At 38.4% G+C, this 24774-nt stretch overlaps 1 protein-coding gene across 2 annotated transcripts in view; it reads left to right on the top strand.

Moving 5' to 3' along the window:
- LOC127417420 (solute carrier organic anion transporter family member 3A1-like) overlaps window positions 1-24774 on the top strand; it is an 84019-nt gene that overhangs the window by 1895 nt on the left and 57350 nt on the right. For both annotated transcript variants that reach the window (XM_051657468.1, XM_051657469.1), the window contains exon 2: window positions 13181-13619. In XM_051657468.1, coding sequence (XP_051513428.1) covers window positions 13181-13619 — 439 coding nt within the window. The remainder of the gene's footprint in view (window positions 1-13180; window positions 13620-24774) is intronic.

The raw sequence follows: 24774 nt of genomic DNA, 5'->3' as shown, positions 1-24774 counted from the left end.
TGTCCTTATTTTGGCAAATATACCAGTTAAGTTTGTTTGATATTTTTTTTTTTTTTTTTTCTTATTCTAGTTGAAAATGGTTCACACAAGTGTGCTGCTTTGTCTGTGGTGACAAAATTCTCACATTGCTCACTGTAAATAAGTTGGGTACCTCTCTATACAGCATCAATGATGAAGAAGAGATTTGTCCAGCCATGTCCTCCATACCTATGAGATGTCTCTGTCTGAAGTCAGTGGGAGCACAGACCATATTTGGAAAGGAAACAATCATTCACTCTGTGCCAGAAAGCCACAATACTTCATAGGAACAGTCTCAAAGGGGTACACTTGTTGTGGACTGGATTCATTCCCAGCTTATGGAAATTCTGATGTTTGGGAACCAAAGCAACACAACTTTGCACAACTATGTGTTCCAAAACTTTGTGGGACTGGGAGAAGTGAAGATTGCCCAGATTTATTTTGACAGATTGATAGGCCTTCTGCTAAACTTATCCTCCTTGGGGATTTACTGTAAACAGTAGTCAATTCTTCCATAGGGGAAAAAAAAAAAAAACAGCTATCAAAGTGCATAAAAAAGTCTTATTAAAACATTTTTGCAAGACATTGGAAGTTTGTTTACTCTTACTCAGAGTGCTTGTTTAGTCTCTGAGGCATTGGGTTATTTATACATGCAAACAAAGAGCAATATTGCAGTTTGAGAGGTTTTTCAAATCCTTTATGAGCAGATCAGTTAGTAGCATTTCAAATATTTCATGTAACTCATTTGTTCATATTATCTCAGAAATGACTGTTCTTCCTGTCCATTTTGAGATGCCGTCTCCACCCTCTTTCACAGGCTGACTCAGTGGCTTGTTTGAGGCATCATTCTCATTCCTGGGCATTGTGTCAGTTTCCTAAATTTAGCCCCAGCACTGAGCTTGACTGAACGTGGGCAGTCTGGACTTCCCCCTATGTGTTTAGAGACCAAATGTCTTTTTAAATCTCCTATAATCACTCTCACACATGTGCATATCATACAGGTTTCAGTATGAATAGCCTTTATTTAAATACTAGGGTTCAGCACTACCACTGCTAAATTGGGCTTACAGGAATCAGGCTAAACAGGGCTAAATTGAATGAGATGAATGAGCCAGCATTTTACTCACTTTACATTAACCTTCCTTTTAAGGTGTGATGCAAAAAGGCTTGGAGAGTGTTTGCAAATGTCCCATGGCAGAGGTGCCATGTGACATCCCCAAACAAATATATGTGATTAATCTCCTAAGCCTCCACTCTCTTATTCCGCGTTTAACCCACTTTGCGTCTGCTCAGCTTTCTTGTACTCGATTGTAGACATTAAAGTTTTGATGGTTGTATGACATTTATGACCACCACACTTGCTCCATTGAGAGGTGCTATTGTGTTTCAATCGGATAAAAACAAAAAAGCGATGTTTGGCAGAGCTTCAAATGCTGTTAAACGATGCATTGTAAATGATATTTAGTGTTTCCATATGTTATATTATTTTGCTGGGAACTAAGAGAACCATATAGAAACACTTTTTAAAAAGTGAACACAGTCAATGTTATTGATGAAGGAATAGTTCACCCATAGTTCATCATTTACTCCCCCTCATGCCATTCCAGATGTGTATGAGTATGACTTCTGCAGAACAATAACGAAGATTTTTAGAAGAATTCAGTATCTCAGATCTGTAGGTCCATACAGTGCAGGTGAATGGTGACCAAAACTTTAAAATTCCAAAAAGCACATAATGGCAGCATAAAGGTAATCCATGACCCCGTGTACACCTGGTATTAAGATGCGTTTCGGGTGATCTGATCACATGTGGTCAGCGCTAAATACAGGTCTAAACGGGGTCTAAAATGTTTTGTGATAAGATCAGAAAAACCACATACAAATGTGGTCAAAAACGTATGTGACCGCATAGCATTTGAGGTGTAAACGCTAATCCGTCCTGAATGCATCCTGGCATCAGCGAAGTGCCACCCCTCGCCTGTCAATCGACCACTGCGCAAGAGTTTAAACTTTTGTATATGAGCAGCTTTACAAGAAGAAATATGTCTGATCTAAAAAAATTTAAAAGCGGTTACATATTCAAGCATGAGAACCTCACGGCTCTTCTTCAGTGTGTCTCATATCAACAAACAGGGATAATTATGAGAAGCACGAACATCTGAAGCTCAGGTTAATACAGGTAATCCACTAAAATAATGGATAATTCTGCTCCAAATGTCGCATTTGTGCTTAAATAAAATTTCAGATGTGTCTGGGAGAAACGGCGCCATTTTCTTCACTCTTTCTTTGTCTTTTCTAACTTTGTTACACTTTAATGTCATGCAGTAACACACTGACATAGTGACTGATGTATGTCGTAATGAAACAGAGTTCCTCCTCTCCAAAATCCGATCACAAGTGGTCACAGGATTTAAGTGACCAGGTGTAAACAGTGATGTGTCTCACCTTTCCACATGTGATCAGATCACCCATGACGCATCTTAATACCAGGTATAAATGGGGTCCACAAGACTCCAGTGGTTTAATCCATGTCTTCTGAAGCCTTCCAATTGGTTTTGGTTAAGAAGAGACCAAAATATAACTCTTTTTTGTTTTACTGTATAGCTTGCCATTGCAGTCTCTTGGCAAAATCATGACATTTATGCAATATTGCAGTTCAATATTTCAAGCTCGATCTACACTTCCTAGTGCTTGACACATGCGCAGAGCGCTAGATAGCTCTAGGAAGTGTAATTGAGTATGAAATCGTGATTGCCAAGGAGACTGCTGATGTCAAGATTTATAGTGTTGTCTGTCATCACCCTAAACCAATTGGATCACTTCAAACAGGGCTGGCCCATGGGTATGTGGGGCCCTAGGTGAAAATATAACAATGGGCCCCACCGATGTGAATATTGTCATTATTTGAAAACATAGCCTACACAGAACCACGGCAAACATGATTGTATATATTTTTTAAAGAGAAAGTACTAAAAATAATCACTCTTTAGCTCGGTAGATAACAAATAACATGTCCAAGAACTTTTATATCCCAATGTTAAGATGTTAGTTTAAAATGTACATAAATGTACAGTATGAGTGAAAGTGTCTATTTTAGGTCCAGTGACAGAATTTCTTTACTATTTCCAGCTTTTTGCCATTTGAATTAACTTTTATTCTTGAAGTACAAATAAACTAGTGTGTCAATTAATATGAGTCATGGAAAATGCAAATATGATAATTAAAGAGTAAAACTTTACATGAAGGTTCTATTTGTTAACATTAGTAAATGCATTAGGTATCATGAACTAACAATAAACTATATAACTTTACAGAATTTATTAATCTTGGTTAATGTTAATTTATAAAAATACAATTGTTCATGTTGGATCATATAGCATTAATTAATAGTAACTTAGCATATACAACTTTTAATGTAAATATACATATATATATATATATATATATATATATATATATATATATATATATATACACACATATTAGTATATGTAGAAATAAACAAAAACCAAGATAATTAAGTATGGTTCATTGTTAGTCTATGCTAATTCATGTAGCTAATGTTAACAAATACAACTGTATTAGATAGTGTTACCCATTACAGTACACAAAACAAGAAAATCCTTTTTTAAATAGTTTTAGATGAAGAAAGTAAGTGCTGTAAATTTCATGTCAATTACCCACATAATATGTGTAAATGTTTTAGTGCAACAAAATCAATGAAAACCAAAGGTTGAACTGAAAATGTGCAAAAGTGACTAAAAGTTAAAACATCAGTGAAAATCGGGTAGCAACAGCAATGTGGGGGAAAAATAATGTATAAACAAACAAATTTGAAATAGGACATATATACACAACACCTTGAAATATATATACAGGTGCATCTCAATAAATTAGAATGTCGTGGAAAAGTTCATTTATTTCAGTAATTCAACTCAAATTGTGAAACTCGTGTATTAAATAAATTCAATGCACACAGACTGAAGTAGTTTAAGTCTTTGGTTCTTTTAATTGTGATGATTTTGGCTCACATTTAACAAAAACCCACCAATTCACTATCTCAAAAAATTAGAATATGGTGACATGCCAATCAGCTAATCAACTCAAAACACCTGCAAAGGTTTCCTTAGCCTTCAAAATGGTCTCTCAGTTTGGTTCACTAGGCTACACAATCATGGGGAAGACTGCTGATCTGACAGTTGTCCAGAAGACAATCATTGAAACCCTTCACAAGGAGGGTAAGCCACAAACATTCATTGCCAAAGAAGCTGGCTGTTCACAGAGTGCTGTATCCAAGCATGTTAACAGAAAGTTGAGTGGAAGGAAAAAGTGTGGAAGAAAAAGATGCACAACCAACTGAGAGAACCGCAGCCTTACGATTGTCAAGCAAAATCGATTCAAGAATTTGGGTGAACTTCACAAGGAATGGACTGAGGCTGGGGTCAAGGCATCAAGAGCCACCACACACAGACACTACAGTTGTCGTATTCCTCTTGTTAAGCCACTCCTGAACCACAGACAACGTCAGAGGCGTCTTACCTGGGCTAAGGAGAAGAAGAACTGGACTGTTGCCCAGTGGTCCAAAGTCCTCTTTTCAGATGAGAGCAAGTTTTGTATTTCATTTGGAAACCAAGGCCCTAGAGTCTGGAGGAAGGGTGGAGAAGCTCATAGCCCAAGTTGCTTGAAGTCCAATGTTAAGTTTCCACAGTCTGTGATGATTTGAGGTACAATGTCATCTGCTGGTGTTGGTCCATTGTGTTTTTTGAAAACCAAAGTCACTGCACCCATTTACCAAGAAATTTTGGAGCACTTCATGCTTCCTTCTGCTGACCAGCTTTTTAAAGATGCTGATTTCATTTTCCAGCAGGATTTGGCACCTGCCCACACTGCCAAAAGCACCAAAAGTTGGTTAAATGACCATGGTGTTGGTGTGCTTGACTGGCCAGCAAACTCACCAGACCTGAACCCCATAGAGAATCTATGGGGTATTGTCAAGAGGAAAATGAGAAACAAGAGACCAAAAAATGCAGATGAGCTGAAGGCCACTGTCAAAGAAACCTGGGCTTCCATACCACCTCAGCAGTGCCACAAACTGATCACCTCCATGCCACGCTGAATTGAGGCAGTAATTAAAGCAAAAAGGAGCCCCTACCAAGTATTGAGTACATATACAGTAAATGAACATACTTTCCAGAAGGCCAACAATTCACTAAAAATGTTTTTTTTATTGGTCTTATGATGTATTCTAATTTTTTGAGATAGTGAATTGGTGGGTTTTTGTTAAATGTGAGCCAAAATCATCACAATTAAAAGAACCAAAGACTTAAACTACTTCAGTCTGTGTGCATTGAATTTATTTAATACACGAGTTTCACAATTTGAGTTGAATTACTGAAATAAATGAACTTTTCCACGACATTCTAATTTATTGAGATGCACCTGTATATATATAAAAATAAACAAATATAGATATATGTAAAGTATAAACACACGCTACTTTTTTTGTGCAAATTTTGCAGATTTTTTTGCTCATGTTTTCACTTTGTGTGAGTTTTTTTTTTGTGTGTTTATGTCATTCATTCCCCAGATAATTCATGACAAAACTTGACAAGCCCTTTGCTTTGACAAGTCTGTTTCTGCCATCCGTTAAACAAAGTATGCCCCAAAGACTCAAATACTCTAGCCACAAGTAATATTTTTCATGACTTATTTTCAGCATTTCTCTCAGCCGTGAGCATTATTCAGCAAGGTGTGCAATCTGATAAGAAGCCACACTAAGAAGTTCCCAGTAATGCATTGCAGTATGATTAAATTATACAAATTACTGTGTACTGCTTGTAGCTTTACCCTTTGGCGAATTTATATGCACTGCTGTTATTGTAATTGCTGTAATTTTCAGTCATTTGGTGATTATTCAGAGCTCATCTTATTCTTAATATGTTGTTTTTGGTGGTCACTTGATGATTGTATTTTGAATGATGAACTAAATGATCAGATTCAGAATTCGATTTATTCTCCTCCTCCTGACAGTAGACATTGCTAAACAATACGATCGGCTGATACTATAAATTACATCTCTCGTTTGTCATCCTGTCACACTCTCTTTTGAGCTTAATTATTTCTTGACTTCCAATGCTCCAGATCAAACACAGACTACCGAAGTAGCCACACATGTTCTTAAAAAACCACTTCATGCTTGAATGATGCGGACTGGTTCAAGGATCAAGTATCCAGACCCAAGAATGTAGTTTTGACTATTATTTAAACCCAATTTAACAACAACAGGATAGACATTTTTCAGGTTAATTTATGTGATATCACATGAGCAAGAAAGCTGTTGCACAGAATATCTTCATGGCTGTGATTCAGCCATAGGTACAAGGCAGAAAATTGTGGTAAAGTGGACATTTCTAGTAAATATAATGTAATTCTAAATATAATATAGTAAGTATTATAAAAAAGTAAATATAATTTTTCGTAGTTATGTTACACTTTAAAATATTTCATTGAATTGTTCATCATGAGTGTGATCTCTGTAAAATGATTTTTTAAAATCCTTATCCAATAAGGTGAACAACTGGAAAATCACGGAAAATTATAATGTAAAATTATAAAATAGTTTTATAAAAATATAATGGAAATTAATTATAAAATAATTGTTGGAACCCTGACTGCTTCTTGTCCAATCCGTTGTATAATGCTCAATAATTCAGGGTACTTAATTTATTATTATGATGGTGGGATTATAGGGCAAGGGATGTAAATCAGGGTGGAGTCAGCAGAGATTCTGAATGTGTCTTGGCATAAAGCTGGCAGTCTCTGTGCCCAATTGCAGTGGCAGACCTTGAGCAGGTACTGATGTATGCAGAGTCCAGCTATTCAATCAACAGGTTTCAGCAGCTTGGCACAGACTCTGAGGCAGAAAGTGGAGGCAGATAAGGGATGTGGCCTGTCCTGTCCTGCCCTTTCATTGTGCTTCCTGAACTGGTAGGCTGGCACATATCTGTGGCCCTGGAAACTGAGCGGATCCAGTGTGCACAATGTGCTGCAGGCACACATGCACACACACACATTCATTCATTCATGAGGAACAACTTGCTTGATCAGAATATGAAAGTATTTTCTACTTCAGGAATGATTTGTCACCTGTCTGTAATTTGCTGGTTAAATAGTTCAGTTACTTGAATATAGATTAATTTTAGCAGTAATCTGGCAAATTTAGTGCTAAGTAAATCGGTCCATTAGGCGTCACGGTTTGTTTGGTCACAGTTGCTTGTGTGCACCAGCAAACAGCACCCGAGTCCACCTGAAAAGGTGGTCTGGGCGTGGTTTATGTGCAGGTCAATTATCAAGAAAACTTTCATGATTAGTTATTTAAATGTGTTAAAGCAAAAAGCCTGTTTCCATGCTTTTGACTTATTGTGAGCTCTTGGTTTAAGGTAATTTTGGGAAGGCTCTGAGATACCTATGCCATTTATAGGAAATTTTATGCCAAATCTTAAAATAGTCCACTGTCTGGAACATTGGAAATGCTGTTGGTAGGTTATGGTCTCATAGCATTTCTTAAATTAAGTTTTTCATATTTTATTAATGCACTAGTATATTAACATAGACCATGCAGAGTAAAGCCCCCTCTAACCTTTTTGATAGAAATACATATAATATATAAAGCGTGATTAAGAAAATTCTCTGAACAACTTTAATATGCAAATTATGTCATTGGTATGTGTACACACACCCTCTGCTATTCACAGTTTATCTAATTGTTATACCAGCCATTAACACTAAGGGAGTTAGATGTGTTTTGAATGTTTTATAGTACTAACTGGAACAAAAGGCATCTATAATTCAGGTTTCATGTGGACTGCAAACAGCCATTCATTCTAAAAACAAAAAACAGGCTCATCTGTCAGACACTCCAAGATACTTTTCAGTTGAATTGCATCAGGCTAACTAGAGCTAATTCAGTCATCAGACAGTTATAACAACATCATCATTGCCATGCCAAGAAAAAGCTAATGGTAATAAAAAAAAAATATTCATATCAGGCATTTTAATTGTTTAGGAATATCGTGCTGTGCAAAAAATGTTACAGTGTTAGCTACAGTTAACTACAGTAGCAGAGTTGGAGCTTTTCTGTGCTGCCCAAAAACATCAAACAATCAGAGAGAAATCACATTCAGAAGGCTATTGTGATAATTGAACTATGCTTTTAAAAAAGGTCAATTGATTCTACAGTCTGTGTTATTCAAAGAGAGACCAATAAATAATACAGACTAGTAAAGATCTGTCATAAATGTGCAGTAGATGCTTTTCTGTTTGGATGAATCATTTTGGACTTGTATATCACTGTATCCTTATATACACAATGTACACATTTCCACCATCGGACAGACAGTATACTATATATTTTTATACTGCCCAGCCCTATTGACTTGTTTTAAAAGAGAGAGAGAGACTGAAAGAGTTGTCATTATAGGGAGAAACCATGCAAGTAACTATTATCATGCCCATTAAATCGAAATTAACTCTCAGTCAGATGAATCTGTAGTGCAGCATTGGGAGATTTGCAAAGACCACTGAGCAGCATCTGAGAGAGGGCCTGGAGCCAGCCTGCTCCAGACGAATAGGATTATAGTAAAGAGCATGACCTCAATAACATGCTCTTTTCACAGCCATGCCATATTTGTCTGGCCCCTGCTTGAATGCTTCAAGCTGATCCATTAAGGTCATGTGATTTCTCTTCAAGGCTGCCTGGTAGCATTATTTCACATTCACCAACTTCGTGTCAGTCATAAGCTTTGATAATTGCTCTGTGATAAGTCGAGTGTTGATGGTTCCACAGTTTGAAAGGATTTGTAAAAACTTTTGTTCTACTGTGGTTCATTAGTTCTCATCTTTGAAATGAATTTAGTTTACTTGATTTTATTCCATTCTATTTGAGATTTGTTCAGTTATGCACACATGACATTGTCTGGTTTGATTGGGGACTTATTGTAATGCCATGCCCATTTCCATTTAGCACATTGTGATAATCTCATCTTCTAATCTTGTGCAACTTGTAGTGAAAGTAGTTCAAGCAGTTCCTCACCTCAATGGTCTCATACCAATACATCATTATTGGTACATTGCTTGCATCCCCAAAATGTCGCCCTTGGTCCTTATTTTAAATGTCGTTTTAAACTCATTTTAGAGGATTTTAGTACTTTGCCCAATGCTAAATTTTTTAAATAAATGAAATGAGAATTCTGTAACCATTTGATCATTGCTTTATAATTTCATTTTTATTTTGATTGCTGTGAGTCATGGAGTTTTCCGAATGTCAGAGCTGAGAAAGATAACAATAAAATGATCATTCGCTAAATGCTACTTCTAAACCTAACCGATAGTTTTATAAAAGCAAACGTGAGGTGAACAAAACAGACTTCCCTTCCATTCCCTAACCTTAACTGAACACCTAAACCTAATAATGTCATAAAAGCAAATGTGAAATGTCAACTCTCATGTTTTGCTGGTCTCAAACCCCAGTCTTCTGCGTTCAAAGTTCAATGTTCAATCAGTTGCACCACTGTGTAAGGCAGTCAGATTTGAGTAAGATTGTATATGTAGTTGGTTATGTACTACAAGCGTTAAAATATATCGTCTTTCAAAAAATGCATTATAGTAAAAGTGTTTCGATGTAATGAGACAGTATTGTGTGGGAAATAGACCAAATGTAAGTGTTTATGAATGGTTCATCTGCTGTGTACTTGTGATTTGTGTGATAGTGAATAAAACTCTATGGCTGTTACAGCACCTTTTTTTTTTTTTTTTTTGGTGTTTATTTCACCAGAAAACTGCAGCGATACGTAGAAAGTAAAACTGATTTTGCAAAAATGCAGTGACAGTATAGTTTTTACTATGAGACCTGGTTGCTTTTTCATGGTGCAGGCAAAAAGTGCATGAAAAAGAATTTAATGCATGATGGCGCCGCGGATGGCATTCATCTTGCGAATCTCCACTCTCTTCCTAACAAAACGGACGAACTACATCTCCTCACCCATACAAACAAGGACTTTTCAACCACTGCTGCCTTGTGCTTCACAGAAACCTGGCTGAGTGAAGCCATTCCAGACAGCGCGTTACATCTGCCGGGCTTTCAGCTGTTCAGAGCAGATCGCATCATGGAGTTAACGGGGAAAACGAGAGGCGGTGGAACGTGCTTTTACATCAATGAAAGTTGGTGTACAGATGTAACAACTTTAAAGAAGATGTGCTGTCCTAATTTGGAAGCGTTCTTTATTAACTGTAAGCCTTTCTACTCACCGCGGGAGTTTTCCTCGTTTATTCTGGTGAGTGTGTATATCGCGCCAAACGCGTGTGTGAACACAGTGCTGCAACAGCTGGCTGATCAAATCACAGACATGGAACAACAATACCCGGACTCAGTTATTATTATTCTTGGGGATTTTAACAAAGCAAATCTCACACGTGAACTGCCCAAATACAAACAGCACATTACATGCCCCAACAGAGACAGGAACATACTGGATCATTGCTACACAACAATAAAGGATGCATATCGCTCTGTCCCTAGAGCAGCTTTGGGACTCTCTGATCACTGTCTGGTTCATCTTCTTCCAACCTACAGGCAGAAATTAAAATCAACCAAGCCAGTAGTATGGACTGTAAAGAGATGGACAAATGAAGCAGAGCGGGAACTACAAGCCTGGTTCGATTGCATGGATTGGAGTTTTTTTGAAGCTGCAGACACCAATCTGGATGAGCTCACAGATACTGTTACATCATATATCAGTTTCTGTGAGGATATGTGCATTCCTACTAGGACTTATTTAAAGTTCAACAACGACAAACCGTGGTTTACAGCAGAACTCTGGCAGCTTCGTCAGGCCAAAGAGGATGCTTACAGAGTTGGGGATAAAGTCTTGTACAATCAGGCCAGGAACACACTGAATAAGGGAATCAGAGTGGCTAAAAGAAGATACTCTGAGAAGCTGAAAAACAAGTTTTCAGCTAACGACCCTGCATCAGTGTGGAGTGGCATGAAACAACTCACAAATTACAGGACTCCTACCCCCAACCCTGTGGTGGACCAACAACTGGCTGACGACCTGAATGTGTTCTACTGCAGATTTAAAAGCCCAATCTCACACCCCACACCCACTCTGACCTTCGCTTCACACAAACACCAACACCTCCTGCAACCCCCCTCCTCTCCCCTCCTACTACTCAATGCACTTAAGATCTGTGAAGGTAATGTGAGCCGCGTCTTTTGGAAATAAAAGACGAGGAAAGCTTCAGGCCCAGATGGCGTCTCACCAGCGTGTCTTCGATCCTGTGCTAACCAGCTGGCCCCCATCTTCACACAGATCTTCAATAGATCACTGGAGCAGTGTGAAGTCCCATGCTGAAATGAAATCATTTGAGAAACTGGTGTTGGCCCACCTGAAGAACATCACTGGACCCTTTCTAGATCCCCTTCAATCTGCTTATCGAGCAAACAGGTCTGTGGATGATGCAGTCAAAATGTGATTGCATCATTTCCTGCAACATCTGGACAGACCAGGGACATATGCAAGGATCCTTTTTGTGGACTTCAGTTCAGCTTTCAACTCCATCATCCCAGCTATACTCCAGAATAAATTACACCAACTCTCTGTTCCTATGTCTATCTGTCAGTGGATTACCAGCTTTCTGACGGACAGGCAGCAGCTTGTGAGACAGGGGAAATTCACTTCCAGCACCTGTACAATCAGCACTGGTGCCCCCCAGGGATGTGTGCTCCCCCCACTACTCTTCTCCCTCTACACCAATGACTGCATCGCCAAGGACCCCTCTGTCAAACTCCTGAAGTTTGCAGACAACACTACTGTCATCGGCCTCATCCGAGATGATGATGAGTCTGCATACAGAAGGGAGGTTGAACAGCTGGCTGTGTGGTGCAGTCAAAACAACCTTGAGCTGAACATGCTCAAAACAGTGGAGATGATTGTGGACTTTAGGAGGAACCCCCCAACACTATCCCCCCTCACCATTCTAAACAGCACCATGGCAGCAGTGGAGTCATTCAGGTTCCTGGGCACTACCATCTCACAGGACCTAAAGTGGGAGACACACATTGACTCCATTGTGAAAAAGGCCCAGCAGAGGTTGTACTTCCTTCACCAGCTGAGGAATTTCAACCTGCCACAGGCACTGCTGATGCAGTTCTTCTGCACTTCAATAACTGTCTGGTTTGGTTCAGCTACGAAATCAGACATCAGAAGACTACAAAGGACAGTTCGGACTGCTGAGAGGATTATTGGTTGCTCCCTGCCCCCCCTTCAAGAACTATACACTCCCAGAGTGAGGAAAAAGGCTGGAAAAATCACTCTGGACCCCACTCACCCTGCCCATTACCTTTTTGAACTATTGCCTTCTGGCTGACGCTTCAGAGCTCTGAGCACCAGAACTGTCAGGCACAGGAACAGTTTTTTTATCCATCTCATGAACAGTTAAATTGCCCCATTGAGCAATAACTATGTGCAATACACAGTTTAGTCTTTTTTATATTTATCCAACACATCCAACCTCTTCTGCCATTTCATTCCTCTGAAAAGAAAAAAAAAAACATTTGCACTGTTCTTAACAGATTTTTTATTTGCACTGTACATAACAAATAACAGATTTGTATTTGATTGCACTACGTATGTGTATGTGTGAATGTATGTATGTATGTGTGTGTCTGTGTGTGTATGTACGTATGTGTATAACTATTTTTTTATTATTATCTATGTCTTGCTGCTGTTTTTGTATTGTTTTTGTATTGTTGTACACTGGAAGCTCCTGTCACCAAGACAAATTCCTTGTATGTGTAAGCATATTTGGCAATAAAGCTGATTCTGATTCTGAAAAGTGAGACTGCCCTGGACCTACATAATGTCTTTACAGTTCAACAAACCAGGGTCACTACAGTCCTTGAAATATCAGGAAACCTTAAAATTGTGATTTCCAGGTCTGGAAAAAGTTAAAGAAACGAATAACATATTACAAATTTGTTGAAAAGTCATGGAAATGTATTGGTCAAAAGGCACCTCTGCTCTGCAAAATGTTTGTCTGTTTATTTGATTTTGCATTACACTGTTTGATTATAATTTATTCTTATTCTTCATTTATTTCTTAGGTGAGTGTGCTGACCACACTGGAGCGGCGTTTCAATCTTCAGAGTGCTGATGTGGGTGTGATTGCCAGCAGCTTTGAGATCGGCAACCTGGCCCTCATTCTGTTTGTTAGTTATTTTGGTGCCAAAGCCCACCGTCCACGATTAATTGGCTGTGGAGGCATCATCATGGCTTTAGGAGCCCTGCTGTCCGCTTTACCTGAATTCCTTGCCAGTCAGTACAAGATCGCAGATTCCTGGAGCAGGGATCAGAGCCGGGAAGTGTGCTTCAACACTTCAAAAGTTGATGAACTGTGTGGGACTAGAGCCAACACCAATATGATGTACCTGCTTCTGATTGGAGCACAGGTTCTACTGGGTATAGGGGCCACTCCCGTGCAGCCCCTGGGTGTTTCCTACATAGATGATCATGTACGGAAAAAAGACTCCTCTCTCTATATAGGTAAGTGTCATTTAAATGTTCTGGAGTGGTTTCCTACACATTTATTTATGCTTTTTGGTTTACATACCCAAAGGCATTGATTGCATCGCAAGAATAAATTGGCATAGAATTGTTTAAAAAGCATGTATCTCTGTTCTTTTCCTTTAGGGCCTAGTAAGTTCAAAGTAGATTATTATCAGGGTGATTTATTTTGGTTTCAGGCCTTCCAAAGGTACGCTTAAAACCACTGATGTGTTAAAGTGGAACAGCATACAAGAAAAGATTGTGCTGTTTTGTGCTGGAATGCAGCGTTTGTTCAAAACCAATGGGTCAGTAAGAAAAAAAAATTGTGTGTGTATATTAAATTGTGAATGCAACCTTCAAATGTAATCAGCAGATGAGCAGTGCTGGAAGGGTTTTAAACATAATCACTTTTATTTGTATGTATGGGGAAGAAGAGCTTGGAAAAAGAGCTTTTAAACACAATGGAAGGGTCAGTGTGGTAACAGTAGATAGTTGGTTTTCTTTGGGTTTGGATGTTTTGACAGGTCAGCATAGGTGTTAGGTTTATGGAACATTAAAATAGCTGATGACTGGTCACGGATGTGCTTTTTTCTCTGTTAGCTTCACATGGTATGATACAGGTTTTTTCCCATTTGTTGGACTGTAAGGCCTTTGTGTAAATATTTGACATGAAACAGCTGTTTGCTCCTCCTTACAATGCTGGTATTCTGTTATTAGTGCTTTCATAACCCCTCAAAGGAATTAACTGTTAAAAGCATGTCAGTAATAACATAAAGTCAACCAATCCCAAAGAGACACCTTGGCACATGCATCGGACCTGAGTAATGCATGTGTTTTATTTCAGATCAAAGAAAAATAAATAAATATATACAAATATTTTTTGTAAATTATTTAAATATATGACTAATATTCTAATATTTTTGGGTGAACTATCCCTTTAACCAGGTGATCACACTGTGAAATCGGCAACAGTATTTAGTAACAAAAAAAATTTCCTGATCATGATGGTGCCTCGGTGTGGAGCGCTCCTATTCCTTTGTTGTTTTTGTTTGTTTGTCCTGTGTTTGTTAATCTTTTTCCAGTCAGTTTTACCAGAGACAAACTGCTGAAAATTCAACAGCATATACCAATCAACCTTTTCCCGGATTTTGAATATTCAGACGTTTTGCTGGACATTTTAGTTGGAGGTGCAGCTGTGTTGTTTGGGAGATGCAGGCGAGGAAGACGAGCAGGCACGCTGGTCAGGCTCCGTCGGCACGGATTTTGAACAACGCTGCTGAGCATTTATCTTGTGAATCTTGTAAAGTCTTGTACAATCAGGCCAGGAACACACTGAACAAGGAAATTAGAGTGGCTAAAAGAAGATACTCTGAGAAGCTGAAAGACAAGTTTTCAGCTAACGACCCTGCATCAGGGTGGAGTGGCATGAAACAACTCACAAATTACAGGACTCCTACCCCCCAACCCTGTGGTGGACCAACAACTGGCTGACGACCTGAATGTGTTCTACTGTAGATTTGAAAGGCCCAATCTCACACCCCACACCCGCTCTGACCTTCACTTCACACAAACACCAACACCTCCTGCAACCCCCCTCCTCCCCCCTCCTGCTACTCAACCTGCACTTAAGATCTGTGAAGATGATGTGTGCCGTGTCTTTTGAAAACAAAGGATAAGGAAAGCACAGGGCCCAAATAGCATTTCACCTGCATGTATTAGATCCTGTGCTAACCAGCTGGCCCCCATCTTCACACATATCTTCAATAGATCACTGGAGCAGTGTGAAGTCCCATCCCAAAGAAACCAAAAATCACAGGACTTAATGACTACAGACCTGTCGCCCTGACGTCTGTGGTCATGAAGTCATTTGAGAGACTGGTGTTGGCCCACCTGAAGGACATCACTGGACCCTTTCTAGATCCCCTTCAATTTGCTTATCGAGCAAACAGGTCTGTGGATGATGCAGTCAACATGGGATTGCATCATATCCTGCAACATCTGGACAGACCAGGGACATATGCAAGGATCCTTTTTGTGGACTTCAGTTTGGCTTTCAACACCATCATCCCAGCTATTCTCCGGACTAAATTACACCAACTCTCTGTTCCCATGTCTATCTGTCAGTGGATTACCAGCTTTCTGACAGACAGGCAGCAGCTTGTGAGACAGGGGAAATTCACTTCCAGCACCTGTACAATCAGCACTGGTGCCCCCCAGGGATTTGTGCTCTCCCTACTACTCTTCTCCCTCTACACCAATGACTGCATCGCCAAGGACCCCTCTGTCAAGCTCCTAAAGTTTTCAGACGACACCACTGTCATCGGCCTCATCCGAGATGATGATGAGTCTGCATACAGAAGGAAGGTTAAACAGCTGACTGTGTGGTGCAGTCAAAACAACCTTGAGCTGAACATGCTCAAAATGGTGGAGATGATTGTGGACTTTAGGAGGAACCCCCCAACACTGTCCCCCCTCACCATTCTAAACAGCACCGTGGCAGCAGTGGAGTCATTCAGGTTCCTGGGCATTACCATCTCACAGGACCTGAAGTGGAAGACCCACATTGACTCCATTGCGAAAAAGACCCAGCAGAGGTTGTACTTCCTTCGCCAGTTGAGGAAGTTCAAACTGCCACAGGCGCTGCTCATACAGTTCTTCTCAGCAGTAATTGAGTCTGTCCTCTGCACTTCTATAACTGTCTGGTTTGGTTCAGCTACGAAATCGGATATCAGAAGACTACAAAGGACAGTTCGGACTGCTGAGAGGATTATTGGTTGCCCCCTGCCCTCCGTTCAAGGACTATACACTTCCAGAGTGAGGAAAAAGACTGGAAAAATCACTCTGGCCCCCACTCACCCTGCCCATTACCTTTTTGAACTGTTGCCTTCTGGCTGACGCTTCAGAGCTCTGAGCACCAGAACCGTCAGGCACAGGAACAGTTTTTTCCCCAGGCTATCCATCTCATGAACAGTTAAAACTGCCCCTTTGAGCAATAATTAATGTGCAATACACAGCTTAGTCTTTTTATATTATCCATCACATCCTACCTCTTCTGCCATTACATTCCCTTGCACTGTATATAACAGATTTGTATTTAGATTTGCACTACGTATGTGTATGTGTGTGTGTGTATGTATCTATGTATGTATGTATGCATATACACTACCGGTCAAAAGTTTTGAAACACTTCATTCTTTATTTTATATATATATATATATATATATTTTTTTTCACATTTTAGAATAATAGTAAAGTCATCAAAACTATGGAATAAAATAAATGGAACAATGGGAATTATGTTGTGACTAAACAAAATCCAAAATAAATCAAAACTGTTTTGTATTTTAGCATCTTCAGAGTAGTCACCTTTTGCCTAGAATTTACAGATATGTACTCTTGATATTTTCTCAACCAACTTCTTGAGGTATCACCCTGGGATGCTTTTTAAACAGTATTGAAGGAGTTTCCATCAATTTGGGCACTTATTGGCTGCTTTTCTTTATTATTTGGTCCAAGTCATCAATTACAAAAACTTTTTTTTTATTTTTATTAAATTTAGTTTTATAATTAAATAAATTAATATAGTGGCACAATTATATTTTTGTCTACAAAACTAATTTCAAACATTAAAGCATACGCCTTCAGATCAAAATATTTTTAAGATCATGAGAAACATTTCAGTTAAGTGTTTCAAAACTTTTGACCGGTAGTGTATATATTCATATATATGTATATGTGTAATTATGTGTATATGTATGTTTGTATGTATGTATGTATGTGTATATATATAATGTGTGTGTGTGTGTGTGTGTGTTTGTGTGTGTATCTATATATATATATATATATATATATATATATATATATATATATATATATATATATATATATATATATATATATATATATATATAATGTATATACATTTACATTTATTCATTTGGCAGACGCTTTTATCCAAAGCGACTTACAAAAGAGGAAAACATAAGTGAATCATCTTAAGGAGACAGTGGTATGTAAAGTGCCATATTACAAAGTTTCACTAGCATCAGAATAGTATTGAAAACAGATTAAAGTGCAACAAGAATATTTTTTTTTTTTTTTTTTTTTTGTGACTGGTTAAGTGCTCATGGAAAAGATGTGTTTTTAGTCATTTTTTGAAGACAAAGAGTGAGTCAGCTTCACGGATGGAGTTGGGAAGGTCATTCCACCAACGTGGTATGATGAAGCTGAAAGTCTGGGAAAGTGTTTTGGTGCCTCTTTGTGTTGGTACAACAAGGCGACGTTCCTTAGCCGACCGCAGGCTTCTAGTGGGCATGTAGCTCTCCAGAAATGATTTTAGGTATGCTAGAGAAGACCCAGTGACTGTTCTGTATGCCAGCATCAGAGCCTTGAATTTGATACGTGCATCAACCGGCAGCCAGTGGAGAGAGACAAGGAGTGGTGTAATGTGTGCTTTCTTTGATTCATTAAAGACCAGACGTGCTGCTGCATTCTGGATCATTTGCAGGGGTCTAATTGCACATGCAGGGAGGCCTGCAATGAGAGCGTTACAGTAGTCCAGTCTAGTTATGACAAGTGACTGAACAAGCAGTTGTGTGGCATGTTCAGAGAGGAAGGGTCTTATCTTCCTGATATTGTAGAGTGCAAATCTACATTGCGGTCTTTGAGATGTGGTCTGTGAAATTTAGTTTGTTATCGATGGTTACCCCTAGATTTCTGACCGTTTTGGAAGGTGTTACTGTAGTTGCACCCAGCTGCACGGTGATGTTGTGTTCAACAGCAGGGTTGAAATCAGTCTGTGCTTACCAAAATTCGAACCACTGCCCCTAGTGTCCTAAGCTGGAAGTATTGTTGAACGTATAGGCATGTGTTAGCTCCGTTTTCTGCAAGTGGGTATAGCTGCAGGTCGGAGATCTCCGAATGGGGGCGTAATCTCCAAAATAGGGCGTGATTTCTCCAAAAGGGGGTTGTGCCAACTCCAAAAGGGGGAAACACCTCTACAGATGGTTAGGGTTAGGTAAGGGGCTCCGTATATCTTTGCTGGCGATTTGGAGCTTCTGCCCCTTTTTGGAGCTCTGTCTGCAGCTATAACCTTCTTGTTTTTGCAAGTAGGTATAGCTGCAGGCTGGAGACATCCAAATTGGGGCGGAATCTCCAAAAGAGGGCAGGGTTACTCCAGAAGGGGGCGTGGTTGCTACAAAAGGGTTTGTGCCAACTCCAAAAGGGGGCCTCACTTCCGCTCACAGTTAAGGTTAGGGAAAGAGTTATGTAAGGGGCTCCCTACATCTTTGATGGTGGTCTGGAGCTCCCGCCCCTTTTTGGAGCAATGTCTGCAGCTATATCCTTCTCATTTTCTGGGTGAAATGACCACAGTTTGGTGCCAAAAGCAAAAACAAAAAATCATTGTAAATGATGTAATACAGTCAACAGGAATGCATATTTTATTACCTCCTAAGTCAAACCCCAACTCTAATCCTAACCATAAGTGGAGTAAAAATGTAATTTTAAAGTGAAAATGCTTCCGAATTACACTCATCATTCTTTATGTGAACACGATGACTTCCTGTTTCCCTTGGGACCAGAACCCGTGTCTCTGAGGTTGCTCGCACAGTTAGCTATCAGTGAGCCTGTTTACATACTAGTGCCCGATCAATATATCGGTATCGGCATATATTTTACCCATATGCGGCGATATGAAAACTTTTTTCCAGAACATATAATGCAGAAAACAATGCTTTAGAATTGGTGTCATTACGTAGTTTGTCCAGCAGAGCGCGCTCTGACTCCATTGTTTACAGAGCTGAACTGACGGTGGCTCTGCAGACAGGGCGGAGTTGAGCTGTGTGTCGTTAAGTTGCTAACTAGTTTGTGAAATAAAGACTGGAAAGTCAATAAACAATGACCCCATCATTTTCCCTTTTCAATATTACTAATATAACGCTAACCCTGTCCCTGATAACCATGTCACTCATGTCTGTTTTCTGTTAGCCAGCTATAGTTTGTCAGTGCAGTCAGTAATATAGCAGATTGAAAGGTAAACATCAGAGTATCATTTTGTAGCTCAGCAGACAACGGTGCAGTGGTGGATTGTGTCTGCTGAGTGTTGATTTCATGCTACGCTGTTACCTAGTTGGTGAGACGCAATGCTGAAAAGTAAAATAAACAATGTCCATCTTTTACTCTCCGTGACAATGAGCTTATAGCTAACTAGCTAATCACGTAGCTACTTTCGTTGTTGTCAGCTGAGTGAAAGCTAATGTGTAAACATGTATTCACCAAACTGTTTTGTTCAGGATTCACCGTTTGGTACCCCCTTCAACCGAACAATTCCAGTCATTGCATTTATAAAATGTAATATTTAAAAGTATGGTTTTCCACCGTTGAAAGTTCCCATGAACTTGTATAGCAGAATACGGTGTAACACCGCTGCTTATCTGTTTATCTTGACTCGGCAGTATTAATATAGTAAGCATTTGACTGATACTAAACAGTAATACTGATGTTTATTTAGCTATTTATTTTATTTTTATTTATTAAATAAATCTTTATTTAAATGGTCAGCAATTGACTTATACTAAACATACAGTACTGATGTTTATTTAACTATTTATTGTATTTTTATTTATTCTTTATTTTAATGGTCAGCAATTGACTGATACTAAACAGTACTGGTGTTTATTAAGCTATTTATTGTATTTTTATTTATTCTTTATTTTCTCAGTGTTCATTTCTAGAATTTGTTGACAATGTATAATAATAATGTCAAATATTCTTTGATAAAAATATTTGTTTAAGAAAGCATCCTTCTGAGTACCTTTACATAGTCTTATCGGTGCAAAATCGTTGAAAAATCCACATAGAAAAGGTCTATTTTCATTCTAGCTCAAAAATTAACTATATCGGCCACCATATAGGTAATCTGTGAATTTTCCCTCTCTAAAATCGGTATCGGTCTCAAAAATGTCTATTACATACACACCAAAAAATAAAAAATACAGACAAAGCAAGAAAACCATGTTCACATGAGATTTGAAATAATCAGGTTATTCTATGCAAACCGTGAAGAGGCATGTGCACGACACGTGTGTACATTGATGAAGCCAGTATAAGAATGCCAGTAAAGGTGTTTACATGCAACATGAAATCGGGGAAATGGGCAAAAATCTACTCAGGCCAATCAGTTCATTCTTAAATAAGCAATTTATGATGTTACACAGATAAAGGAAAGCCATTAAATACATTTACATGACCACACACATTGCTTATTAAGTATAATTAGTGTAAGAATATGCATGTAAACATGCACACTTATAGGGAAACATACTCACATTTGATTGATGCAAAATGTCTGATGGGGGATGCCGCTTGTCAGTTATTTGGCTGAATGTGGTTGTTTTCAGGGTGCATACTGTAAACATTCGGAAGCAACATGTCGATTTCCTGTGTGATTATGTTGAAATTATTGAAATTTCAATCAATATTCCTAAACAACACTTTTGCTTCTTTTATAACTTTACTTGAAAACTCTGATGTATGTCCATTTCAGGGCTTGGAAATATTCGTGCAGAAAATCTTAGATAAAATCTTCAAACAAGATATAGCATGACTTCATATTGTCTTTAGTTCAGATGTATAAGGTGTGTGACTGCAGCTAACTTTGTAGATTTAGCAGTTTTTAGGGTGACAAGAGCAAGACTTTTAGGGTTCACACTGCCTCAATTCTGCCTTCAATTCAGTCCCACGCACTGTCTTTATATTCATGTTCAGGGATTCAAAAGAACCATATCTCTTAGATACAGGAAGCAAGTCTTATCAAAGCATGCAGATTTCCATGTCTCAAAGAAGGTGGGCCATGGTTTGTTTCACATGCATATATCTCTTCTGTGATGACAGAGAGAAGATAAGTGTTCAAAATGAACAAGTGCCTTCAGTTTCTATTTGATGCTTTGATGCTTCATAGTTTCCACATATGTGTAAGGGAGATCAGATGTAGATGCATCTTATGTTGTTTTTTAAATACTTTGCAGTGGGGTCCAAAAGTCAGCAGAGTAAACAGTGAAATTCTAGGATTTAAAATTCTATTTTAAACCTTGAAACCAACTGAAGATTTTAAATAAAGACAGTTATTATGTAAGAATGGATAAGAAATATGTATGCAAATTTGTGACGCTGACCATTGTAACTCCTTTGTACAATTGGTCAACAAAGCCAAGCCTTCTGTATAATCACAAGATTCTCTTTGGAACATTCTCAAATCTTGCTGGGATAACATAGATCATTAGGTTTTGCAACTTGAACTTGTGAAGTTCATTCCAGCTTGAGTGCATGCTGTCATTAAAGCAAAAGGGTGACATACAAATTTCTATGAAATTCTGAAATTCATGTTAATTTAACTTTCAATTCAATAGTTTATGGTGAAAATATTATTTGTTAAAAAATGTATTAAATTAGAAAAATGGAAAGTAAAAACATTTTTACTGGTAGACTCTATTGGACTTGATTTTTGAACCCCACTGTACATACAGTTGAGAACGTAGAATAGATTGAATTCATTTTGCATACCTTTTACCATTTCCAGTAATGCTCTGCAAGTGAATTTGTCCATTCTTTTGATCCATTTCAAAAATGGATTGTATTTTTCTGTCTGTTGTTTTTTTTTTTCTTTTTTTTTTCTGTTTTTCAAAGTTCTTTGTGTAGTTGCAGCATTAACAAACCAGCATCACAAAAGTCTTCTGGGTCAACGCAGTGCTTGTTGACAGTGTGCAGTAGGAAATGGACACACACTGATTTCATTTTGCAAGCTCAGAGGGCGATTTGGAGCTGTGTACCTCTGATAAGCTGCACGACAGAGTTTGTGTGCAAACAAGCAATGTTTCATTTTAGAACAATGTTGTATTGAGTGAAGGCTGCGCTCAGCTGATCAGCTAAATCCCAGTGCTGCAGGCATAGCATGTGCTAGCGGCTGCATGAATGGGACAGATTGTTCAGACATCACTAAGATTTCTTTTCACACACTGGTAATACATTCTCAGTTTGCTCATAACAACACAACAACACAGCTCATGTAATTGTTTGTAAATTTGTCAATGTTCGTAAACAATGCTTGCTTAAGTAATACATGCTAAATATAAGCTAGTGCATTTATAGATCTCTTAATGTGAACATTGGCATATTGATATAAAGATGAAAAAGTACATAGAAGCAGTCAGGGTTCCAACGGTCATGGGAAAACTGGAAATATTCAGGAATTTTACAATCATGGTTTCCAGACCTGGAAAAGTCATGGGAATTAATACAGTTTGAAAAGGTCATGAAAATTTCTATAGTTAATTATTTTTTTTTCAATATATTTTTGCTTGGATTTCAAATATTTAATCGGCTATCCTGTAAATTGTTCTTTGTATGTGCAATCTTTAAAAAAAAAAAAAATCCTTATTCATTAATCTGAAAATTTATGGAAATTACTTGATCAAAAGGTATGGAAACCCTGTGCAAGACATTTTCTATATTTTATTGATGTTTGAGATTTATGGTAAGCCACATGTTTGGAACTACTGTCATTCTGTTCATACCATTCGGAATATATATTTTAAGAATACTGGTGTAGATGCTGCTATGTCAGCCTTCATTAAGTGTTTGTATTTGTGAGAGCTCTGGACTGACGAGTGGCTCTAAAACTCTAAAAGATTTTGATGCCGCTGTGTTTCTAGTTATAAACCGACGTAATAATAGCCTCTGTTACTTCTTACCATTAATGGCTGGAACAGACCACTTCTTTGTGCCTGTTTATGTCCGTCTGCATCACTGAATGTGCCTTCCAGGTCAGCCAGAACCCACGGTGCTGTTCTGGTCTGTGGCATGGATGTCACATTGCACTCATGTGTTTGTACAACCAAGCACTCTCCAGAGTGAAAAGCCTTCATTAGTTGAGGAGTTGGATCTTTTTTTAATTGATTTATTATTGTTCATCATTAAAAATTCAGTTTGCTGCATCCTTTTTATCATCCATTGAGTGCTTTGTAAAATAAGTGTTAGCCTACATATTTTTCGGGTGAAATTTGAAAAGAACACTAAATGGAGTCTTTATCCTCTGGAAAGCTTTTATAGAAATATGTTAATGTTGAATGAGGTAATTAGCACCTGTTGGCCATAGCAACAGATGAGACAGTATCACTTACTAAATGGTGATGGAGATTATACGTAATTTAAAAATGCAATGAGATGCACGCAGGTGTTGTCTAAGGTGCTCATGAGTGTCTGTAACATTTACAAATGTCTAAATGTCATTGCATTGTATAACAAATCAAAGCAACTGGATTTTATTCTAAAGAAAGGTAGCAAAAGCAAACTTTTCGAGCAAACATGTTTAGCAACAAAAGGTTTTTAATGATAAAACGTTTGCATTAAATTACCAATATCAATAAAGATAGGGCACAAGCACACTTTTCACTTTTCATTTCACAATAAGTTTGCTATAGACACTCCAACATATCCACTAAAAATCACCTTGACACCAGTTGGTTAAACACTTGATATTTTGTTATGCATTTATATTCAGACATTTTTAAGTGAATGTGAACCTGAATAACCAACATGCAATGCACAAGCACCATGCTTAACATGCGTCTGACTTGTTCATAGAAGACAATGACATGAGCCCTTTAAGAGCGATCTTCTGGATATCTGTAGGAGTGGAGACGTAATTACAGAATGAGGCAAGAATGCCAACCAGCCATCTATGAGGTGGGTCTGAACGGGCCCTGCAGCACACAGCCCTATGAAAAACAGCTCCCACAGGGGGAGCCTGTCTTTTCCTGCTTCCTTACAGTAAGCCTCCCACAAATCCCTGCACTGTGCCAAGGCTTTTCATCAGCAAACGCACAGAGCCTGTCATACAGTATTGCAACAACCAATAGAGGTGGGGTGGGGCTACAGATCAACAAAGCATTTATATGATTATATTATATTTAGCTGTTTAGACTTTTGGGCATTTGACCTGAGCACACAAACAGAGTCAGGTGACTGGACTCAAAAGGGACAGTGTTCCCAGAGCTCCTGTGACCTTTTATAGTCAATTTCTAATTTTGGGTGTTCCCACAGGGCCTCGACTGCAAAAATACACAGCACGTACATATGCACATGAAGGGAACAA

Source organism: Myxocyprinus asiaticus, chromosome 26, assembly GCF_019703515.2.
Source record: "Myxocyprinus asiaticus isolate MX2 ecotype Aquarium Trade chromosome 26, UBuf_Myxa_2, whole genome shotgun sequence".
In the NCBI taxonomy this organism is placed as follows: domain Eukaryota; kingdom Metazoa; phylum Chordata; class Actinopteri; order Cypriniformes; family Catostomidae; genus Myxocyprinus; species Myxocyprinus asiaticus.
This window is presented reverse-complemented; position numbering and strand designations above follow the sequence as displayed.